General features: G+C 41.6%; 1 protein-coding gene across 1 annotated transcript; it reads right to left on the reverse strand.

The window, feature by feature from the left end:
• Positions 1 to 925: 925 nt before the first annotated feature.
• LOC133652035 (growth arrest-specific protein 7-like) lies at positions 926 to 20603 on the reverse strand. The gene is made up of 11 exons (XM_062050355.1): positions 20393 to 20603; positions 20062 to 20249; positions 14769 to 14858; positions 14548 to 14663; positions 11418 to 11492; positions 11278 to 11356; positions 6653 to 6784; positions 5467 to 5590; positions 3598 to 3677; positions 3433 to 3531; positions 926 to 1855 (listed from the first exon to the last, which is right to left on the reverse strand). Exons 2-11 carry the CDS (start codon positions 20182 to 20184, stop codon positions 1742 to 1744), a joined length of 1032 nt encoding a protein of 343 aa, XP_061906339.1. The 5' UTR covers positions 20185 to 20249; positions 20393 to 20603; the 3' UTR covers positions 926 to 1741.
• Between the last annotated feature and the right edge of the window lie 5933 nt (positions 20604 to 26536).

Raw genomic sequence — 26536 nt, forward strand, 5'->3', positions numbered from 1 at the left:
ACACGAAACGTTAATAACTCGGCTCCACAAATAAAGATCTTGCCTTTTTGGAACCCTAACTGTTACGGTACAGGGGGAAGAAGGAGACGGCACAGATGAATGGAAGTCGTTTAGCTCTTTTTATTATAAACAAGGGAAATGAGGCATGTAACTTATCCAAATATGTGTGTTGTGCGACTATGTGTAGTGGTTAACTAAGTGTTACTAGGAGTGTTGAGCGAGGTGCGGAAGTCATTGGGGGGCAAGGCAGGCTCGGAGATCCAGAGACAGGCAGGAGGTCAGGAGCAAGAGCGAGGCGTCAAAGTCCGTGTCCAGGCGGGAGGTCGAGATCTAAAGAGGCAGCCAGGAGAACTAAGAGGGAATACGGGGAGACAAGACACACAGCTCGTGACGAGGAAACGGAGGAATGCTGCTAGATGGCGACAAGGAACATAATACAAATGAACACAGAGGTGGAGAAAGTGCTCATAGAGCTAGACGTGTCGGCTTACTGTACGGATGAGGAAGTACGTTCTGGCCCGGAACGTAGGTTAAGAAGCCCAGGGAGCTTATCAGCGACAGGTGTGTTGAGCGCTAAATGATTGCAGATTGATTGCAGCCGCCTGCTGCAGCCGGAGTGGCGCGCACAGGTGCGCGTTTGGAGGTGCGCTCAGTGCAGCGCACAGATGAATGCGCATTGGGATGCGCCCGGGCCATGACACTAACATGACACTAACATGAAGGAAAAGTTCCCTTATTTTGCAGGCGCATCAGGTATGGCCACCAATTTTATCTTTTAGGGTGTCCCAAAATTTTTTGGAGAGCCCGTTCAAGGCCGCTTGCCAAGGGGGAAAAAAGTGTAAATGTTGAAGTTGCAAGATGTCACACTAATGTTTCTTTTCTGTTTGCTTTTGTTTTTACATACACTCAATCCCTTTTAGTGCCATTTAATAAAAAATACAAATTTTTTCATGATGATTATTTCACCTGCCACAGCCTGCTACCAGCATGCATTGGGGTCGGACGGACAAAAAGGTCAGAATGTCGTGCTCATCGCTTACATAACAACAGCAAATGGGCACTGTTGACTTTTTCAAGAGGAGCTTTATTATGGACGCCGCATTCCAGTGTGGACTTTGAGGTCAGCGAAACATTCCAAAGGTGTCACCACAAGAGGGCAGCAGAGAGCAGCAGAACACGCTGAGAAGACAACACTGATTTTACAATCACAAATTAAAACTTTTTTTTTTAAACATCGCGATGGAAGAAGGAGACGTACGCCACAAAAGCAAATGTGGACAGACACGGACATGCAGTCACATATATAACCAGCAGGGGGCGCCACTGGGCGGTCATCTCTGTACAATTAGCAAAAATAAGACAAATGCTGGAGAATAGATCAAGAACACTTTAGGCACTCAAAGGTGTTCCCGTGCTTTTTCCTGCACACTGATCCCGTTCCCGAGCAACTCCAACCTGGTCTCTGAGGTTCCTGCAGTTGAAGGACGCGTCCACAAGCAAGCATGCGCTTCCACCCACAAGAAAATAGTCTTCATATCCAAAATAAAGACAGGATTTGTTCACACGAATAAGAAAACATCACAACAGCACGACATGTCTGATGATACTCAAGCAGATGTACATGGAACATGCTGGTACTGGTTCTGGTTCTGGTACTGGGACTGGTACTGGGACCACTTCCTTTCCTCATGCGCCGTCCCTGGATCAGTGTTAGCGGGCGTGCTCACGCCCCGGCGTGGCTTCAGAGGTCCAAGTCCACAGGCCGCACGTCGCCCGTCTTGTTCTCTTTGACCCAGAGCTCCCGGTCCTTGGCCGGGTCCACCGCCTGTAGCAGCTGGTCCACCGGCTCCACCGTCTGGAGACAGGAAGGTAGTGCAGCCCTCACAACTTAAATGTGTTCCCACGCTCCAACCATTGCCATCACACATTTGTAATAAGACATTTTCAGGTGTGACAAAGTCTTTCCTTCGCTTCAATCAATTAATATTCATAATTAATCATTCATGAAATAACACAGAGATGCTGAAAGTTCAATTAACAGCTGCTTGTGATTTTTTATGAAACATAAACATAAAGCTGAAGTCTTCTCACGCCGTGGTTGAACACGTCGGTCTCATATCCATGGTAAATACAGTAAGTCAGTAAATAAGTAAAGTAGAAGTATAAATAAATAAGTAAAGTAGAAGTAAATAAGTAAAGTAGAAGTAGAAGTAAATAAGTAAGTAATTGAAACTCACGCTGTGGTTGAACAAGTCGGTCTCATGTCTCAGGTAAATAAATAAGTAAATAAGTCAGTAAATAAGTAAGTGAGTAAGTAAAGTAGAAGTAGAATTAAATAAGTAAAGTAGAAGTCAATAAGTAAGTAATTGAAACTCAATCTCATGTCTCAGGTAAATAAATATGTAAATAAGTCAGTAAATAAGTAAAGTAGAAGTATAAATAAATAAGTTAAGTAGAAGTATAAGTAAATAAGTAATTGAAACTCACGCCGTGGTTGAACATGTCAGTCTCATGTCTCAGGTAAATAAATAAGTAAATAAGTCAGTAAATAAGTCGGTAAATAAGTAAAGTAGAAGTAGAATTAAATAAGTAAAGTATAAGTAAACGAGTTAAGTAAAAGTAAATAAGTAAATTAGAAGTAGAAGTAAATAAGTATTTGAAACTCACGCCGTGGTAGAACATGTCGGTCTCATGTCTCAGGTAAATAAATAAGTAAATAAGTCAGTAAATAAGTAAGTGAATAAGTAAAGTAGAAGTACAATTAAATAAGTAAAGTATAAGTAGAAGTCAATAAGTAAGTAATTGAAACTCACAATCTCATGTCTCAGGTAAATACATATGTAAATAAGTCAGTAAATAAGTAAAGTAGAAGTATAAATAAATAAGTTAAGTAGAAGTAGAAGTAAATAACAAATTGAAACTCACGCCGTGGTTGAACATGTCGGTCTCATGTCTCAGGTAAATAAATAAGTAAATAAGTCAGTAAATAAGTCGGTAAATAAGTAAAGTATAAGTATAAATGAAGAAGTAAAGTAGAAGAAAATCAGTAAAGTAGAAGTAGAAGTAAATAAGTAATTGAAACTCACGCCGTGGTTGAACATGTCAGTCTCATGTCTCAGATAAATAATTCAGTAAATAAGTAAGTAAATAAGTAAAGTATAAATAAATAATTAAAGTAGAAGTAAATAAGTAAAGTAGAAGTATAAATAAACAAGTAAAGTAGAAGTAAACAAGTAAAGTAAAAAAAGAAGTCAATAAGTAATTAATTGAAACTTACGCCGTGGTTGAACATGTCGGTCTCATGTCTCAGGTAAATAAATAAGTAAACGAGTCAATAAATAAGTAAGTAAATAAGTAAATTAGAAGTATAAATAAACAAGTAAAGTATAAGTAAATAAGTGAAGTAGAAGTCAATAAGTAATTGAAACTCACGCCGTGGTTGAACATGTCAGTCTCATGTCTCAGCGTGGTGTATTGGCGCAGATGTTGCTGGATCCACTCGATGCGATCCACCTCCAGTTTCTCCAGTTCCTGATGATGACACACCTGCTGCTTCTAACGGCTCCTGGTGTTATGATAGTGATTGTTTGTGTTTACCATGCTGGTGGTCACCATCTCCTCAAACCACTTGGACTGAGTCTGGTTGTAAAGGTCCACGCAGCGCATCAAGTCATCTCCTGGACCACACACACATACACTCCTTCAGTGTCGATATCCTCATCAATATCATAATCAATATCATCATCGATGTCATCATCAATATCATAATCAACATCGTCAATATCAACATCATCAACAATGTCATCATCAATATCATAATCAACATCATCAATATCATAATCATCAATATCATCATTATTCATCATCAATATCATCAGCATCATTAATATCATCATCAGTATCATTATAAATGTCCTAATCAATATCATAATCAACATCATTAAAATCATCATCAACATCATCAACAATGTCTTAATCAATATCATAATCAACATCATGAATATCATCATCAACATCTTCATCATTATTCATAATCATTATCATCTTTAACATTATTAATATTATCATCAATAGCATTATCATGATTCATCATACAGATAATAAATATAATAATCAGTATCTTTAATATCACAGTGAATATCATCATCATTATTCATCATCAGCATAGTCATCAATATCATCACCATTATTCATCATCAAGATCATTATCAGCATAATCGTCAATATCATCATCAATATTCATCATCAAGATGATCAATATCATAATCGGCATAATTAACATCATCATCAATATCATCATAATTATTCATCATCAAGATCATCATCATTAATTAATCTTCAATATCATCATCAAAATCATCAATTCATCAACAATAACATCATCATTAATTCATCATCAATATCATCATCAATTCATCACTATCATCATCAGCATCAACAATATTTATCATCATTAATTCATCATCAATATCATCATCAATTCATCACTATCATCATCAGCATCAACAATATTTATCATCATCAATTCATTATCATTATAACATCAATATCATTAGCATCATCATTAAGATCGTCATCATAATTCATCATCATGAATTAATCATCAATATATCATCAATATCATCATCATGAATGCGTCATTAATAACATCATCTTCAATTCATCATCAGTCTCATTAATATGATCATCATTATCAATTCATCATCACTATATCATCATTATTTCATCCTCATCAGTATCATCATTAATATCATCATCAACAATTCATCATCACTATATCATCAGCAGCATCATTAAGAGCATCATCATAATTAATCAACATTCTCATCGTCTTGAATTCATCATCAATATATCATCATAATCATCTTCATCATCAATATCATCATCATCAATTAATCATCACTATATCATCAATATCATCATCATTAATATTATCATCATCAAATGATCATCACTATATCAATATCATCATCAACATTATCATCATTAATATTATAATCATCAAATGATCATCACTATATCATCAATATCATCATCAACATTATCATCATTAATATCATCATCAACAATTCATCATCACTATATCATCAATATCATCAGCAGCATCATTAAGATCATCATCAGAATTCATCAACAATATCATCATCATGAATTCATCATCAATTTATCATCATCTTCATCATCAATATAATTTTCATCATCATTATAATCAGAAATGTATCATCATAATTTTATCATCATATCGTCATCATTCATTTACCATCAATATCATTATCAGTATCAGTCATCATTAATTCATTATAAATCAATCAATATCATTTTCATTAATTTACAATCAATATCATCATCAATAATCATCATCAGCAGCAGCAGCAGCACATGTAGTGGCCAGCAGAGGGAGCTAGTGAGTGAGTTATGCCATTCATTCATCTGGCTAAGACATGTGACCTGCTTGTGACCTCTGACCTGCTTGTGTGGATTTCCTGCGAGCCTTTTTGATGTCTTCTTCTGTCTTGTTGCTCAGCTTGATCTCCAGCTGCTGCGTCTTCACTTCCAGATCTTTCTGACGGTCCGCCAGAGCTTTGCGGGCCTTTAGGGACACACACACACACACACACACACACACACACACACACACACACACACACACACACACACACACACACACACACACACACACATTAAAAACATAAAAGGAAATGGAGTACTAAGGGCCTGATCTGCTGAAAGTTTGCGTGTACTAAAACACGTGCAAACTTGATCGCACTAAACTTCTGAGCAGAGGATTGCGTCTCTTCAGTGAGCAGAATAAGGAGTGCAATCCATTTAGCGTGTCTGTCTTCATGACTATGCAAAATATGATAATCATCACAACGCCCACAATACTGGGAGGAGAAGATGCAAATATTTAGCACACGCAGTGATTTATCAAGACTAAAACTGTACTGCAGTAGCTGTTTTGCATTTTTATTTAGTACATCGCATGCAAACTGTCAGTTGTCGGAGGCGATCACGCTAAAACTCCGCCAACATATATGGACTGTCAAAAACAAAAATATTAGACATATTGTCTATTCAGCAATATCATTTTATCATTTCAAAGCGGCTGGAATGACTTAAGGGGCGGATTAAAACAAATCCAATTGATTAATTGCATGTGTAAGATACATTATTAACATATCTTTTGTGTGATTAAAAAAAATTCTTGCAACATGCATTTTCTCGTGCCTGGAGCGCACAATTCAGTGCTAAAAAAGAAAAAAAAATGTTTCCATTGTAGATGCACTGCAGGACTGCGTCTAAAATGCCCATAAAATGTGGTACATTTTGTGCATGTGTTCGATAACACGAATGTGCAGTAAATGAGTGTCTTCATGGTGAGGCCCCATATAGTAGACGCAAAATCCTCATTTAAATAAGGCGGTCTGCACCAGTTATCGATTGTACACACAGTCTTAGTAGATCACACGCAACATGCTCACTAATACTACACACTATTTTATAGTTTGCACACGCTAATAGTACACGCTATTTTATAGTTTGCACACGCTTTTTAGCTCCTGGTGTCTGGGTCTCAGTAGACCAGGCCCCAAGTGTAGTACACAGGTGCACCACTGGAAACACAGCCCCTCCCTCCATGTGGCAAGCGTACTTTGTCCACGCTAGCGTAGCGACTAGCTAGCTGCTTCCTGAGGTCAGCGATGTGATGGTCGTATTTCTTCAGGTCCTTCTTGAAGTGGTCGCTTCGGAACGTCAACAACGGTTTCTCCACCTCAGAGTGAAGCTGCCAAGATGATGAACATATTCATGTATTCATTAACACACGTGTCATGTGTTCATTAACATGCCATATTCATGATTTCATTAATGTAGTAATGTGTTTATTAACTCAGTTATGTATACACTAGCACAGATATGGACTTATTAACATTTTGATGTGTTTGTCCATTACCTTATTCATGTATCATTAACATATTAATGTGGTGATTTACATATTGAAGTGATCATTAACGAATTAATGTGTGTTCATTAACTAAACCGTGTGTTCATTAGCATACACCTGTGAGCATTAACATATTCATGTGGTCATTACCCTATTAATGAGTTAGTGAACATACTCATGTATCCATTAACATATCCATGTGGTCATGGACAAATTCATGTGTTCATTGACACATTAACGTGGCCCGCGCCCTATTTACGATTATAATGTATTAATGTGTTCATTAACAGAGCAATGCGTTCATTAACACAGTAGTGTGTACACTAGCACATGTATGGATTCATTAACATATTGATGTGTTCATTACCCAATTCATGTATTCATGAACATGTTCATTTGGTGATTTGTATATTAATGTAATCATTAACAAATAATGTGTGTTCATTAATTCAACCATGTGTTGATTAACATATTTGGGTATTCATTAATCTATTTATTTATTCATCAACATATGGGTCATGTGTTCATTAGCATACACAAGCAGATAGTTAAGATATTCATGTAGATATTACCCTATTAACGAGTTAGTGAACATACTCATGTATCCATTGACATATCGATGTGGTATCGATGTGGTCATGAAAAAAATAATGTATTCATTAACACATGCACGGGGCCCTTGCCGTATTTATGTATATTATGTATTAATGTGTTCATTAACAGAGTAATGTGTTCATTAACACAGTAATGTATACACTAGCACATGTATGGATTCATTAACATTTTGATGTGTTCATTACCCTATTCATGTGTTCATGAACATGTTAATTGGGTGATTTGTATATTAATGTGATCAATAATTGTGTGTTCATTAATTAAACCATGTGTTCATAAACATATTTGGGTATTCATTAATATATTCATGTATTCATCAACATATGTGTCATGTGTTCATTAGCATACACAAGCGGTAGTTAACATATTAATGTGGCTATTACCATATTAATGAGTTAGTGAACATACCCATGTATCCATTGACATATCGATGTGGTCATGAACAAATTCATGTATTCATCAACATATGTGTCATGTGTTCACTAGCATGCACAAGCGGTAGTTAACATATTCATGTGGCTTTTACCCTATTAACGAGTTAGTGAACATACGCATGTATCCATTGACATATTGGTGTGGTCATGAACAAATTCATGTATTCATTAAGACATGCACGTGGCCCTTGCCGTATTTATGAATATAATGTATTAATGTGTTCATTAACAGAGTAATGTGTTCATTAACGCAGTAATATATAGCAGTTTATGAGGTCCCAATCTCGACTGTAGAGAAGTTGGAAAGAGGAGTCACAGGCTACATCAAAAAATGGCTCGGAGTTCCACGATGCCTTACCACCATAGGCCTCTACGGAGATGGCATCCTCAAGCTGCCCCTCACCAGTCTCACAGAGGAGTTCAAGTGTGCAAAAACAAGACTCCAGATGACACTGAATGAATCCAGAGACTTGGTAGTGAGCAACAATGCACCAACCTTGGCGACAGGGCGTAAATGGAGACCAGCCAAAGCAGTGGAAGAAGCAACAGCAGCCCTCAGACATGCTGACATTGTGGGCTATGTCCAGCAAGGAAGAGGAGGCTTTGGGCTAACAGCTACCCGCCCGGCTTGGAGTAAGGCCACAGCACCAGAACGGAGGAAGATGGGGGTGGACGAAGTACACCGCCAGGAGGAGGCTGCAAGATGGGCCAAGGCAGTCTCTTTGTGCAAACAGGGTCAGTGGACGAGATGGGACAGTGTGGAGAGGAGGAAGATCAGCTGGAAGGATATGTGGGCCATGGAAGCTAGGCAGTTGAGCTTTGTCATCAGAGCTACATATGACATCCTTCCAACACCAGTTAACCTTCACCAGTGATTCGGCGAAGACCCGGTGTGTGCCCTTTGTTCCATGCCAGCCACCCTCAAGCACAATCTCACAGGGTGCAAAACCAGTCTCACCCAAGGACGTTACACCTGGCGTCACAATCAAGTCCTAAAGACCCTTGCGTCCACCCTGGAGGACAAACGAGTAACCATCAACTCCCTACCACCACCAGCAGCCAACCACTAGCAGACCATTACCTTTGTCTGCGAAGGGGCTAAGGTAGTCAGGAGCGGCTCCATACCACCTGAGCGAGGCCAGCTATGCTTAGCCCGCGACTGGAGGATGCTGGTTGATCTTGGCCGGCAGCTAGCGTTTCCTCCGGAGATTGCTGTGACCACCCTGAGACCGGACGTGGTGCTCTGGTCCCCTTCACAAAAAAAGGTTTTCATCATCGAGCTCACAATACCCTGGGAGGACTCAGTGGATGAGGCTTATGAGCGAAAACACCAACGATATGCCGAGCTTGCAGCTGAAGCACAACATCGTGGCTGGAACACTGAGGTCCGTCCAGTGGAGGTGGGCTGCAGAGGCTTTGTGGCGAGATCTACCACCAAACTGCTTGTAGACCTGGGAGTCCGAGGCCAACGCCTGCGTATAGCCATCAAAGCTGCATCGGAGGCAGCCGAAAGAGGCAGCCAGTGGCTGTTCATGAGGAGGAAAGACCCCTGTTGGGCCCCCAAGTAGCAAGCCAGGAGGTATGCGGTCAGCTTAGGCTTGACTCAGGGAAAAGGACGCCCCTGCCATGCATAGTTCCATGAGAAGTCTGCTGTTCAACACCAAGCGACTCATGATTAATTGGGATTGACGCAAGCCCTGGGCCGATCACCCCGTGGCTGGCCACCCCTGGAGAGGGCGTCTAGTGATAAGGCCGAAACGCCCAGTGACCCAGGGGCACACTACTGATGATGCGTCCAAATTGCAAAACACCCATCCACCATTCCACCAGTCATCACCAAACACTCTTAAGTATGTGCCAGCACAAAGGAATTTTAGAACTTATCCTGTGTTTTTGTAAACTACACCAGCACATATATTGATTCCTTAACATATCGATGTGTTCATTACCCTATTCATGTGTTCATGAACATGTTCATTTGGTGATTTGTATATTAATGGGATCAATAATGTGTGTTCATTAATTAAACCATGTGGTCATTAACATATTTGGGTATTCATTAATATATTCATGTATTCATCAACATATGGGTTATGTGTTCATTAGCATACGCAAGCGGTAGTTAACATATTCATGTGGTTATTACCCTATTAATGAGTTAGTGAACATACCCATGCACCCATTGACATATCAACGTGGTCATCAACAAATTCATGTATTCATCAACATATGTGTCATGTGTTCAATAGCATACACAAGCGGTAGTTAACATAGTCATGTGACTATTACCCTATTAACGAGTTAGTGAACATACTCATGTATCCATTGACATATCGATGTGGTCATGAACAAATTCATGTATTCATTAAGACATACACATGGCACTTGCCGTATTTATGAATATAATGTATTAATGTGTTCATTAACAGAGTAATGTGTTCATTAACGCAGTAATATATACACCAGCACATATATTGATTCATTAACATATTGATGTGTTCATTACCCTATTCATGCGTTCATGAACATGTTAATTTGCTGATTTGTATATTAATGTGATCAATAATATGTGTTCATTAATCAAACCATGTGTTCATTAACATATTTGGGTATGCATTAATATATTCATGTATTCATCAACATATGTGTAATGTGTTAATTAGCATACACACGCGGCGGTTGACATATTCATGTGGCTATTACCCCATTAATGAGTAAGTGAACATACCCATGTTATCCATTGACATATCAAAGTGGTCATGAACAAATTCATGTATCATCAACATATGTGTTATGTGTTCATTAGCATACACAAGCGGTAGTTAACATATTCATGTGGCTATTACCCTATTAACAAGTTAGTGAACATACCCATGCATACATTGACCTATCGATGTGGTCATGAACAAATTCATGTATTCATTAACACGTGCACATGGTCCTTGCCCTATTCATTACTTAATTAATGTGTTCATGAACTAAGTTGTGTATACACTAACAGGTGTGTATTCCATAACATACTGATGTGGTCATGACCCTATTCATGTGTTAGTGAACATACAGTATGTCATGCTTTCATTACCATATCCATGTGTTCGCTAACATATTTATGTGGTGATGAACGTGTTCATGTGGTCATTAATATACCCATATACTCGTTATCAAATGTAAGTATCTATTGGCCCATTAATGTGTTAATGGCCACATGAATGTGTCCATTGACATATATTCATATGTTCACAAACACATTCATGTGTTCATCAGGCGACGGTGGCCGACGGTCACCTTGTTGGAGAACTTGAGATGAACTTCGGCTTCGTCGTGAAGACTTTTCTTCAGCTGAGTCCACGCCTCTCCCAAAGTGCTGAGGAGAAGAAGGAGCATGTTGTGGACTGCCACACCTGACAACAGTACAGACGACTCACCCTTCTTCCTGCACCGCCAGTGTGCTGAGGGACAGTTTGGACAAGTTCTTGGCGTACTCTTCCTCCATCTTTATTCTGGAACACAACATGCCGTGTTTTATGTCTGCAACATTTTTCAACACGAGGAAAAGGAAGGAAGATGTTTGGGTATTCTGTTCACGATGAAAGGCGAACATTTGCTACTAGGGGTGTCCCGATGCGATACCGGTCCGATATTGGTAGTGACAACGGTCTGATATCAGTTTTAACAGCCAGTTATAATGTCCTCCAATAAGCACACACTTTCTTCTATTTTACTAAAGTCATTTACCAAAGGTAAACATGTTAGGCTATAGGCTACTGGGAGCTAGCAGCTACACAACAGCTAAGCACACAATAGCACACAAGCTAAACATATGTAGCAATAACAATTGAACAATACTGCAGTGTAAAACAGCACTTTTGTCAATATAAACAAGTATCAAATAATCATAGTTGCATATTAATTACATATATATGTATTTTAAATATATGCATACATACAAAAGCCAAAACCAGTGAAGTTGGCACGTTGTGTAAATGGTAAATAAAAACAGAATACAATGGTTTGCACATCCTTTTCAACTTATATTCAATTGAATAGACTGCAAAGACAAGATATTTAATGTTCGAACCGAGAAACATACTTTTTTTTTGTTGCAAATAATCATAGACTTAGAATTTAATGGCAGCAACACATTGCAAAAAAGTTTGCACAGGGGCATTTTTACCACTGTGTTACATGGCCTTTCCTTTTAACAACACTCAGTAAACATTTGGGAACTGAGGAGACCAATTTTTATAGATTTTCAGGTGGAATTATTTCCCATTCTTGCTTGATGTACAGCTTAAAGGCCTACTGAAATGATTTTTTTTTATTTAAACGGGAATAGCAGATCCATTCTATGTGTCATACTTGATCATTTCGCGATATTGCCATATTTTTGCTGAAAGGATTTAGTAGAGAAAATCGACGATAAAGTTCGCAACTTTTGCTCGCTGATAAAAAAAAAAGCCTTGCCTGTACCGGAAGTAGCGTGACGTCACAGGAGCTAGTATTCCTCACAATTCCCCATTGTTTACAATGGAGCGAGAGAGATTCGGACCGAGAAAGTGACGATTACCCCATTAATTTGAGCGAGGATGAAAGATTCGTAGATGAGGAATGTTACAGTGAAGGACTTGAGAGGCAGTGATGGACGTATCTTTTTTCGCTCTGACCGTAACTTAGGTACAAGCTGGCTCATTGGATTCCACACTCTCCTTTTTCTATTGTGGATCACGGATTTGTATTTTAAACCACCTCGGATAATATATCCTCTTGAAAATGAGAGTCGAGAACGCGAAATGGACATTCAGTGCCTTTTATCTCCACGACAATACATCGGCGAAATGTTTTAGCTACGAGCTAACGTGATAGCATCGTGCTTTAACTGCATATAGAAACAAAAAAATAAACCCCTGACTGGAAGGATAGATAGAAAATCAACAATACTATTAAACCGTGGACATGTAAATACACGGTTAATGCTTTCCAGGCTGGCGAAGGTTAACAATGCTGTGCTAACGACACCATTGAAGCTAACTTAGCAACTTAGCAACCGGACCGCACAGAGCTATGCTAAAAACATTAGCTCTCCACCTACGCCAGCCAGCCCTCATCTGCTCATCAACACCCGTGCTCACCTGCGTTCCAGCGATCGGCAGAAGGACGAAGGACTTCACCCGATGCGTTTGGCGGCCCGGAGACGAAGGAAGTCAAGGTGAGGTCGGCGGCAAGCGCGTCTGCTCTCCAACAAAGTCCTCCTGGTTGTGTTGCTGTAGTCCACTGCTAATACACCGATCCCACCTACAACTGTCTTCTTTGCAGCCTTCATTGTTCATTAAACAAATTGCAAAAGATGTCCAGAATACTGTGGAATTATGAAATGAAAACAGAGCTTTTTGTATAGGATTCTACAGGGTACCATAACTTCCGTTACTCTGACTTTGTCACGCACATACGTCATCATACCGCGACGTTTCAGCCGGATATTTCCCGGGAAATTTTAAATGTCACTTTATAAGTTAACCCGGCCGTATTGGCATGTGTTGCAATGTTAAGATTTCATCATTGATATATAAACTATCAGACTGCTTGGTCGGTAGTAGTGGGTTTCAGTAGGCCTTTAAGTTGTTCAACAGTCTTGCTAAAATAAGCAGGGGCGGCCATGGTAACGTTGTTTGGATGGCAAAATATGTTGCTCCAAAAACCTGTGTGTACCTTTCAGCATTAATGGTGCCTTCACAGTCGTGTAAGTTACCCATGCCTTGGGCACTAAACACCCCCATACCATCACAGATGCTGGTTTTTGAACTTTGCTCCTAGAACAATTCGGATGGTTATTTTCCTCTTTGGTCCGGAGGACACGACGTCCACAGTTTCCAAAAACAACTGGAAATGTGGACTCGTCAGACCACAGAACACTTTTACACTTTGCATCATAAATAAATGATAAATGGGTTATACTTGTATAGCGCTTTTCTACCTTCAAGGTACTCAAAGCGCTTTGACAGTATTTCCACATTCACCCACACATTCACACACTGATGGAGGGAGCTGCCATGCAAGGCGCTCCCAGCACCCATCAGGAGCAAGGGTGAAGTGTCTTGCACAACGGACGTGACTAGGATGGTAGAAGGTGGGGATTGAACCCCAGTAACCAGCAACCCTCCGATTGCTGGCACGGCCACTCTACCAACTTCGCCACGCCGTCAGTCCATCTTAGATGAACTTTTGACCCAGCAGATTTGGTCACATTTTCAGTAGACCCATGATAAATTCATAAAAGAACCAAACTTCATGAAGGTTTTTTGTGACAAATAAGTATGTGCTCCAATCACTGTATCACAAACAAATAAGAGTAGTAGAAAGTATTGGAAACTCAAGACAGCCATGACATTATGTTCTTTACAAGTGTATGTATGTTATGTGAGTATATATATATATATATATATATATATATATATATATATATATATATATATATATATATATATATATATATATATATATATATATATATATACATATGTATGTATACATATATATGTATATAGAATGTGTTTTTACCGCTCATGGATGAACTCCGCCATCTCCTTCTGCATCTGTTTGCCCTTCAGCTGTTTCTGCAGGAGAACCTCGAAGCCCGCCACAGACGTGGCCCCCTGGGGGTCCTTTTTGTCCGTCTGGAAAACAGGAAGTGACCTACGCATGTGACCTCTCTTATGTGACTGACATAAGACAGACGGTGACAAGAGGACATGTTAGACAAGATGGCGAGTCGCTCTCACCCAGAAGTAATCGCAGTAGCTCCATTCGTTAGGCTTGAGCAGCTGCTGCTCGGGTCCTTCTCCGGGAAGCGGGAACGTCACGCCGTTGATCTGCGGCCAGCGGAGAGAGACAAGAAGTGGGAGGAGACGATAATATAAAATATTTATGTAATTATTGGAGTATCGACTATGTACGGCTCTTGTCCTTGGTATCGTTAAAGTCAATGTCTGTGTAGACCCACCCTTTTGTTTAGAATTAGGAGTGCTAGCTGTTAGCGGTTAGCTATTTTATCCTCCTCCGGTGTGAAGTGAAGCATGTTTAGCTTGTCCTGCAGGGATGATACTTGTAGGAAACATACTTTATTTGTCGCCATGGAGCCGAGGTGATTTAGAAGTAGCTACCACACTGCCGACTGCGGATGGACGTTAGCCGCTGGCTTGCTAGCCATGTTTAAAACACCTCTTCCTGAGCGGCGCTTCAGTGTGAAAAGCTTCACCTTTATTTGTTTTGAAGCCAAAATATGTCCATTCTCCCTCCTATGTCTCCACAGTTTGTCTGCTTGTAAGTACACCGTGCGTGTGCGTTGCCTAACATGCGCCTCTTGCTCGTTTTACCAGCAATGTCACGACCTGGCGACGACGCGCCACCATGTCCAGGATTTTTTTTAAAGTACCGGCATTTTTCAGATGCAGTATAGTACCAATTTTTTATTAATTATTATACAACCCTAACACACGCACACGTACACATGCACACACGCACCCAATTTTGGTGAACATTAAATTCAATAAAGTGTTAAAAACAAGTCATCAATTAATTTTTGTTTTACTTTCAACACTGAAATATCAATACATCAACTTTAGATCTATTTTTTCTTCATAATTACTTTTATATTTGATTCCTTTTTCTGTCAAAAACACAAAATATGCAACAATTTCCCTCCCCAAAAACGTTCAAACTGGAATATTTGATATGAAGTAATTGGAACCTAAATAGGTCAATAATTCATAATAATTGTGGTACATTATTATTTTTTGAGCAATGACAGTTTAAAAAAAAAAAATCAGGCTTAATATACAAAAGGCACGCGTTTATAAATGTGCTAAACATAAGTCATATATCAATATTATATATATGGTCATGCCAGATTATAGTTATTATTGTAATTAAAATATACAATAACATGCAAGCAAATTACAAAAATAAAAGTATACTATAGCATGTAATCAAATTAAGAACAGTCATTAAATGCCCTCCCATTGACACATCTTACATCTCGGTGTGCTATACTGCCCCCTGGTGGAGGCTTGTGTGTCTCTAGTTGTCACAGGAGATGTGACCTGGACAAAGGGAGACTGCACTTTTTTATAGGGGAATTTTGCCTATCGTTCACAATCATTATGAGAGACGAGAAGATAAAAGGTTTTTTGGGTTGTTTTTGTTTTTTGCATTCTAACATATAAAAATGGTCTCGCTATTGGTGGTTAGCAATGCAGCTAATGGGAGCAATCGATTCTATCTCTAAAACACTTTAGATATGCGTTCAAAAACCGTCAACAATACTTAATTTGCATTCCCTAACCTGTATAATAACCAAGCGGGGGACATTATTATTCCACTTTTTAATGGTGCACACCAATGATCTACAATGTAATGTTCTTACATAGAGCGTACATATGGCAGTTGTGCTTTTATTGTGGTATTCCCTGTGTCCACCTGCCTTTCGTGTTTTGTCTGGTGGTGGCAAGTAGTCTAATTATTAAGTCCTGGAAAACGTTCTTTGTGGTGTTGAGTTCTTTATTCTGTTTCACTACCTCCTTGTTTGCTTGCTGCTAGCTTCCACGCTAAAGGCGTCGTCACGCTACAACGTCCCTGAGGGGACTTTCAATTCCCTGCAAAAACTTGAGAAAGAGCAAGCGAAAGTCTCATTGACTAGCTACTTAGCTTTGAGGCTGTCACGGCTAGTTACACTAGGTCGTGCCTTTATGTTGGATTTTGTTAGTGTTCTCCGGTGTTTTGTGTTAGTTCCTGTCCTGTGCTTTTAGTTTGGCGGCTCTTCCGGTTTTGTTGGGTGTTTTCACCTGGCTGCTTCACTTCTGTCCCGGAGCATTTCCCCTCACCTGTTTCCTGTTGGCAATCAAGACTATTTAAGTTGATCCTTTTCCCTACCTTCGTTGTCGGGACATTGATGATTTATTATCTGTTCTACTTTGTGGACGCCGTCTGCTCCACATTTCATAGTAGGTGTTTTTTGCTGCGTTCCTGTAATGGTGGCCAGGACGAGGAGGCATGATGATGCGGATTGTTCTTCCGACGATGACAGCAGGAACTCCGGAGACAACGTGCAGGTAGGAGATGATTTTTTTTCATAAATCATACACGAAAACAAAACGAACAAAACAAGCGAACACAAGGAGAGCGTGCCGAACACACAGGGAATGCCTATAGCTAGTGGAATAGCTCACAAGGAAACACTAAGACGGGACTTAGCGTAAGATGCACACAGGGAACTAGAAAACATCGAACGTAAGAGTTGCATAAAGCAAACAAAAGCACCAGCACGAGTGAGGCGAAAAGGCAGGACTAAATAGCTCTCTGATTAGTGCCCAGGAACAGGTGAGCGTCCCGAACACTAATCAGAGGCAGGTGAAAACAATCTGCAGTCATGGCAACTAAAACACAAACCTAGGGGTGCTCAAAACAGGAACTGAGGGAGTCAAAAACTAAACATGATCCGGGCAGCGGATCATGACACATCTTGGTTTTCGTCTTCGGGTTCTAGTTTAACGAACTCCTCCTGGGGACTTTGACTGAATGAGTCACGGTAAAAATTACAGCTACTACACATATCAGCAAAAATTAATCGTGAACACATTTGTCCCACACGGTAAAATGTGGGCTTTGCTGCGACGGTTTTCGGACATTTTTCGGCGAAAAAAAGGGGTCGTACATTAACGAACTCCTCTTAGGGACTTTGGCCAATTGAGTCGGGGTTAGAACTACAGATACTAAACATTGAGGTGATGATGTATTGCAAACAAATTTTGCCTACACCATAAAATGTGGGCGTGGCATTCCAAACATTGATTCGCCACAAAACACAAAACGTTGATAACTCGGCTCCACAAATTAAGAGCTTGCCTTTTTGAAACCCTAACTGTTACGGTACAGGGGGAAGAAGGAGACGGCACAGGACGTTGTTTACCTCTTTTTATTATAAACAAGGGAAATGAGGCGTGCAACTAATCCAAATATGTGTGTTGTGCGACTATGTGTAGTGATTAACTAAGTGTTACGAGAAGTGTTGAGTGAGGTGCGGAAGTCAATGGAGGGCAAATCATACACAAAAACAAAACGAACAAAACAAGCGAACACAAGGAGAGCGCGCCGAACACACAGGGAATGCCTATAGCTAGTGGGATAGCTCACAAGGAAACACTAAGACGAGACCTAGCGTAAGACGCACACAGGGAACTAGAAAACATTGAACGTAAGAGTTGCATAAAGCAAACAAAGGCACCAGGACGAGTGAGGCAAAAAGGCAGGACTAAATAGCTCTCTGATTAGTGCCTAGGAACAGGTGAGCGTCCTGAACACTAATCAGAGGCAGGTGACACTAATAAATAACTATGGCAACCAAGGAGACACAAAACCGGGATGCTGAAACAGAACTTAAACAACAAGTGAATCAAAACGTAAATAAACTATGATCCGGGCAACGGATCATAACAGTTCCAGCATTTGGTTTTGTGTCTTTCATAGTCTGGCCGCTTGGAGCACTTCCCTTTTGCTCTTGCTTTTTTTCTTTTGCTTCTTTAATGAATAAATACCCCTTTTTACTTCCCGCTGCTACCTCGTTTATCTGCATCCTTAAAATCATATAATACGACGCCTCGCTTGACAGTGGCTGGTAGGCTTGTTGTTGCAGCTGGAACTAATCACTTTAGTTTTCCACCTGGCTCCCGAAACGTTGCAGAAGTCACCTGCTTCACGTTTGTATTCTAAAATGGCGCTAACACAGAGGGAAAGACAGGAAATGAAAGCAACGGCAAAAAGCTTTGTTTTTATGGCCGGAGATAAACGCAGTTTTATCTTTCTGGTAAATGTTCGACCAAAAGCTAGGCTGGTGTGATGCTCATGTTGTGCCGTGAGGACAGAGGAGCTTCACACAACGCGACGGTGTGATTTTTAACGTTGTTTCAGCCTAATGAGCACCGGACACCTCCATCCTCCATCCCATAATGTCCCTGTGGACCACGAGCACATGACTAAGCCGCTTACATAATCGCACGCACACACACACACACACACACACACACACACACACACACACACATGGAGACTCACTCGGCTTGTGCACAACATAAGTGGAAGACTCAGTCGGCGCTAACGTGTTCATTTTCCGCCTGACAGGTCAAATTGACGGGCATCGGTTGCCGTGACAACTTTCAACAGCTGAGGTAAGGAAGGATGCCACTGTTGCTAGGCAACATTACACCTGCCTTCCTGACGCCAGAAAACAATCTGTTGCCTCCTTCTCGTGTCTTCATCATCCCCGGGATTGTGTAACCACACACACACACACACACACACACACACACACACACAGATACTACTACGACTACTACTACGACCCTCACCCAAGCAACAAGTAACCACCTCACCTTCACGTCCCACTGTGAAGGTGAGAACAAGGTTACGACTCCATCTTATACCTCAGGGTCATGCGTGCGTTTCCATGACAACAGTGTGTGTGTGAGCGCAGGTGGGGGAGGGGGGGTAGTGTAACGTGAGTCGCGACATGGTGCACAAAAACACCTGACGTCATTGACAAATGTGTGTGTGTTGTTTGAAGCTTGTTGTGTTTGTATGATGAAGCTCGGCTTCTGCGTTTGTCGCCATGGAAACTGGACTTGCTGCATCTTTTCTGCGAACGACGGCTGCGGGTCACAAACCCTGCATCCCCCGCCCTCCCGTACACGCACACGCACACACACACACACACACACACACACACACACACACAACGCAACAAAACACATATTATTGTGTCGGAGGCGTCATGTGACACTGAAGAAAAGTCATCAAACGTCAGGAAGAAACACAGCAGAAGGCAGCAATCCGCGCACGCACACACACACACACACACACACACACACACACACACACACACACACACACACACACACACACACACACACACATAAAAATCCCACGCCCCCCTCCCCACCCCCAACATGAGGAGCTCAAAAACGACAACAGCATCTCCACAACGGAGGCAGAAGATAAGGAAGAAGAACAAGAAGTACTCACCGTGGTCTTGGTCTCCTTCACCTCGTTGACACGCCTCCTGGCGGGCGACACGGGGCCGGGTGGCTGGGGGGCGAGACAGGAGGGGTCGTCAAAACTCTCCTCGGTGTCAAAACTGCCCTCCATGCTGCTCCTGCCTGCTTCTCCTCTGCCTCAGCCCACGCTGCCTCGCTCGCTCGTGCCAGGCTGGGCTGGGGGGGGAGGGGGGGGGGGAGCAGAGAGGAGGGGTGTAAAGGGGTGGTGGGGGGTTGGGGGTCCTTGGCGGTGTGTATGTAAGCGAGAGATGGGGGGGGTTGTCTAGGTGCCTGTGGCAGCGTGACGAAGTGTTGCTGACCTGTCAGGAGGAAGGCGGCAGGGGGATGGATGCTGGTAATGTGTGGTGGAGAGGGGAGGTTTGAGGGGGGCAGGCAGGTTCCTCCCACAGACCCAAAGATGTCCAAGTGACAGGATCAGTGGCGAGCCGGGGTCACGACGACACAAAACACGCGCGACGGCGGGAAGAGAAAAGACGCGGGAGGAGGAGGAGCCACACACACACACACGCACACACACACACACACACACACACACACACACACACACACACACACACACACACACACACACACACCCTCAGAGAGTGTGGGGAATGGAAAATGGATGCAAGACGCGCATTAAACGCCTAATTGTAACGTTTGGTGGGGGGGGGGGGGGATAAAAAAGGGGAGAAGCGATCACAAGATGCAGCTTCACTCGCGAGCCAAAACAAAAACACACAATCATGCCTTACATCGGCATTACCTCAGCATCACCTCAGCATCAGCATCCTCATCACCTCAACATCAGCCTCCCTTCAACATCATAATTACCTCAGCATCAGCATCACCTCAGCATCAGCATCATTTCAACATCATCATTACCTCTGCATCAGCATCACCTCAGCATCAGCATCATCATCACTTCAGCTTCATCATCACCTCAACATCACTTCAACATCAGCATCCCCTTAACATCATCATCACCTCAACATCACTTCAGCGGCATCATTACATTAACAGCATCCCTTCATCAGCATCATTTCAACATCATCATCACCTCAACATCAGCCTCCCTTCAACATCATAATTACCTCAGCATCAGCATCACCTCAGCATCAGCATCATTTCAACATCATCATTACCTCTGCATCAGCATCACCTCAACATCACCTCAGCATCAGCCTCATCATTACTTCAGCTTCATCATCACCTCAACATCACTTCAACATCAGCATCCCCTTAACATCATCATCACCTCAACATCACTTCAGCGGCATCATTACATTAACAGCATCCCTTCATCAGCATCATTTCAACATCATCATCACCTCAACATCAGCCTCCCTTCAACATCATAATTACCTCAGCATCAGCATCACCTCAGCATCAGCATCATTTCAACATCATCATTACCTCTGCATCAGCATCACCTCAACATCACCTCAGCATCAGCCTCATCATTACTTCAGCTTCATCATCACCTCAACATCACTTCAACATCAGCATCCCCTTAACATCATCATCACCTCAACATCACTTCAGCGGCATCATTACATTAACAGCATCCCTTCATCAGCATCATTTCAACATCATCATCACCTCAACATCAGCCTCCCTTCAACATCATAATTACCTCAGCATCAGCATCACCTCAGCATCAGCATCATTTCAACATCATCATTACCTCTGCATCAGCATCACCTCAACATCACCTCAGCATCAGCCTCATCATTACTTCAGCTTCATCATCACCTCAACATCACTTCAACATCAGCATCCCCTTAACATCATCATCACCTCAGCATCACTTTAGCATCATCATAATCATCTCAGCAACACTCCAGCATCATCATTACATAAACATAATCTCAGCATCAGCATCACTTGAACATCAGCATCCCCTAAACATCATCCTTACCTCAGCATCACAGCAGCATCCTCATCACTTCAGCATCAGCATCACCTCAGCATCGGCATCACCTCAAAATCACCAGAGCATCACTTCAACATCATCATTACCTCAACAGCACCTCATCATCACGTCAGCATCATCATTACGTCAACATCATCTCAGCATCAGAATCACTTCAACATCAGCGTCCCCTCAGCATCAGCATCACCTCAAAATCACTTCAACATCAGCATCGCTTTAACATCAACATCACTTCAACATCAGCATCCCCTTAACATCATCATTACCTCAGCATCACTTCAGCATCATTATCACCTCAAAATCACCTCAGCATCACTTCAGCATCATTATCACTTCAAAATCATTTAAGCATCACTTCAACATCCTCATTACATCAACATCATCTCAGCATCAGCATCACTTCAACATCAGCATCCCCTTAACACCATCATCACCTCAGCATCACTTCAGCATCATCATCACCTCAGCATCACTTCAGCATCAGCATCACTTTAACATCAATATCACTACAACATCAGCATCCCTAACCATCACGTCAACGTCACTTCAACATCACTTTAACATCACCGCTCGTCAACATAAAGATGACCTCAGCATCATCACTACCTCAATATTGGGACGGCAATTTGAGGGTTCCAGGTTCGATTCCAGCTACCGCCATCCTAGTAGGCGCACTTTGGCAGCGACACTTCCGTCAGTTCACCCCAGGGTAGCTGTGGCTACCAATGTAGCTTACCACCACCACCGTGTGAATGTCGAGTGAATAAATGATGAAGCGTTGTTTAAGTGTTTAGTGTCTAGAAAATAATATAACCCATTATTATTAATATTATCAGCATCAACTTTGACATCAGCATCATAACAGCCGCAATGCAGACTTCCTGTGTTGCTGGGGGCCAAAGCTCGGTTCTCCATGCAGGCCAACATGTTGACCTCATCTCACTCGCTGGGAGACGTTGGCCCAGGTTAGCGGGCACCGACAGTGCGGCCCTGCTGTCTGTGGGCGGAGCCGCAATGTTTAGTTTGGCAAGTGAAGGAGGACCTTAGCTGGCTCGGTTCAAGTAGACACGCCTGCCAGGTTTTAGTGAATCTGATGTACAGATTTGCTTTACAGAAGAGAAGCGTGGGATACTTCTCTTTTGCCTTATTTGTATCAGACTTTATTAAATGGATTTATATTAATGTTTGCCGCAGCTGGACCGGAGCAGGAGGGGATAGAAAGAAGGAAAAAAAATGAAGGGGGGAAATTGCGGGGACAAGAGGGGGATAAGACAGAGTGTCAACAACAACATCAGCATATATGACATGTAGAAATATGATACGAAAAATTATAGCAAAGAAGTAAACATTAATAACACAGAAATGATTGCACTACAAATGGAGCAATACAAATACCAATAGAAGCAGCACTATTGATAATGAATAATAACAATAATTATCTCTATTACCAACAATACAAAGAGAAGCGGAAAGTACCTACTGAACCTTGTAGATTGTTATAGTAAAATAGGTTAAGCTTTGTCAGTGTGCCGTGCTCTACCCAGTTTCCCCTAGGGCAGGGGTGTCCAAACTTTTTCCACTGAGGGCCGCACACGGAAAAATTAAAGCCTGCGGGGGCCATTTTGATAGTTTTCATTTTCAAATCATAACAAAATATATGGATTTAAATTTTTTTTTACCTTTAGGGCTCCCGGGGACCATAAAGGGTCTAAGTCACTCAAATTAAAAAAAAATATTTTTTTAATTTAACGCTTACAGTAAATCTCTACAGTATATCAACTTCAGGTTGATATAACATTTAACAAACCAAAAAGGTTTTATGCCTTTTCTGTCAAGACAACTTTGTTTTTTATAATAAAACTGAAATATGCAGTATTTCCCCTACTGCCCAAAACATTCAGAAAGCAATGTTTGATGTGAAGTAATTAGAGCCTTAAAAACATGCAAGACACCATTGATATTAATTCATTTCTATTTTTGAGTAATCACAGTGAAAAGATAAATAAAATCCCATTAAATATATTTAGGATACAAAAGGTGCCCCACTCAAAGTGATACATTTCTATTAGTTTTTTTTACTTTCAACACTGAAGTTACGAGATCAACTTCAGATATATCTGTCAATTTTACGTTTGAACTATTATTTTGTTTGTTTTATGCTCTTTTGTCAAAGAAAACGTTGATGTTTTTGTATGGCAACCACACAATATATGCAATATTTTCCACATAAAACATTTTAAAGTGAAATATTTGAAATAATTGGAGCCTTGAATAGGTCAATAATTCATTATAACATAGATTTTTTTTTTTTTAAGCAATGGCAAAAAAAGAAAAATAAAGATAGACAAAAGAAAAAAAGCAGCCTGCATGGCAGCTTTGTGTCAACATTGCAACTTTTTCTAGTTAGATTTCACCTCATTCCACTTTTTGTAATGTTTATTTTTTATTTTTGCAAAAGCATATCCAGAATGTGTGGCGGGCCGGTAAACAATTAGCTGCGGGCCGCAAATGGCCCCCGGGCCGCACTTTGGACACCCCTGCCCTAGGGGAACAACTTTGATATATGGTTGATGAAACGTGATTATATGTGTGAGTGTATGTATGCACATGTGCTTGTGTATGTACAGTATGTGTATATGTATGTTTGTATGTACAGTGAACGTGCGTGTGGATGTATACATTGTATTTGTGTATGTATGTGTGAGCTCATGTACCAATGTAAGCGCGTATATACCTATGTGTGCGCGTGTGTATGTATGAATGTATGTACGTATGTATGTATATATGTATGAATAATTGTGTGTATTTGCGTATGTATGTATGTGTGTACAATATATTTGTCTCACAGTATGTGCAGGAGCCAAAGTACGGCCTATAGCTTAGACCGTGGACGTGTTAGTGTTCTGTCCTGCAGGAGGGCTGTGACAGAACACATCTCTAGAAGTTATGGCGACATTATATGGTCATTATTATTATTATTATATCATCATTATTATTCTCATGGCTTCTTTAAGTATTCACTGCATCACCAGTGAAAATAATCCCTTCTTTCGGGGCTGCGCTTCCTCGTTGCCTTTGATTCATGAGCTGTCCGCTCGCCGCATATCACATCGGCACATCTTCCGCTGAGGACAACAAATACTATACGTGCGGCCGGCGCCGAGTGACCCCCGAGGGCCCGACGTAGCAGAACCGAGCCGCAACTGAAAATACCCCAAATAGCTCCGAGGCGCTTGCGACCTCGTTGAACTGGGCTGGCGTTTAGCGGGTTTTCGTGCACGGACAACAACTTGGTGTTTGTATCGTGAAGATGGAGAAAAGTACGGCCTTTATACGGCTGGAGCCTATCACAGCTGGACAAACCCTAACAAGTCATAGCAGTAATTATGCTAATTTAAAATGAGCAATTGCAACAATCAAGGTTCTCCTCACAGTTGTTACATAACAACACACCATGCAGGCCATCAGATGGCCAAGAGTGTGTGTGTGTGTGTGTGTGTGTGTGTGTGTGTGTGTGTGTGTGTGTGTGTGTGTGTGTGTGTGTGTGTGTGTGTGTGTGTGTGTGTGTGTGTGTGTGTGTGTGTGTGTGTGTGTGTGTGTGTGTGTGTGTGTGAGACGCTGACACACTTCCACCAGCGGCTCAGCTTTCCTTCCAGATGTTTAGCAGAGACGAGCCGCTGCGAGAGGAGGAGACGTGTCAGCTGAGCGCTGACAAAGTGTCTCGCAGCGTCTCAGCGGGTTCGGGCCTGAAGCCATCGGAGGGAAGAGAACCATCTGCTTTGTGCTCACATGTTAGCTAGCAGCTGCCACAGCTCATTAGGACACGCGGTACACTTTAGCGCAGCGTGGACTTCATCCAGCACTGACAGCGTGCACGATGCCGCGTGGAGGGAGCGTGGCTATGTGCTTCACGATACATGTGGACGGCGTGGTGCGGTTTGGGAGAGTGGCCGTTTCAGCAACCTGAGGGTTCCTGGTTCGATCCCCGTTTTCTACCACCCTAGTCATGTCCGTTGTGTCCTTGAACAAGACACTTCACCCTTGCTCCTGATGGGTCGTGGTTAGCGCCTGGCAGTGGAAATAGTGTCAAAGCGCTTTGAGTGACTTGACGGTAGAAAAGCGCTATACAAGTATAACCCATTTACATGTGGATCCCACCCCACAGCACAGTTGCATGGGAAGGGGCGTGGCTCTATCTTCATGAAATTGCATGGCTTTATGCTCCATGGTTCATGGTTCCACAGTCCTTCAAGTGACCTGTAGCACCTCCTTGCTGGGTGCAGACATACTACTTGTATACCAGGGGTCTGCAACTTGCGGCTATTGAGCCGCATGCAACTCTTTTAACCCTCTGTTGTGGTTCCATCTAGTTCAGGGGTGCAGGCGAGCTACTTTTCAATTGATCAAGTAGAGAGGATCTACCTCTAGGGTTGCAAAATTCCGGGAATATTAAAAGTTGGAAAATTTCCATGAGAATTAACGGGAATATATGGGAATTAACGGGAAATTAATGGGAATAAACATTGAA

This window comes from Entelurus aequoreus, linkage group LG06 (assembly GCF_033978785.1).
Source record: "Entelurus aequoreus isolate RoL-2023_Sb linkage group LG06, RoL_Eaeq_v1.1, whole genome shotgun sequence".
Taxonomy (NCBI): Eukaryota; Metazoa; Chordata; class Actinopteri; order Syngnathiformes; family Syngnathidae; genus Entelurus; species Entelurus aequoreus.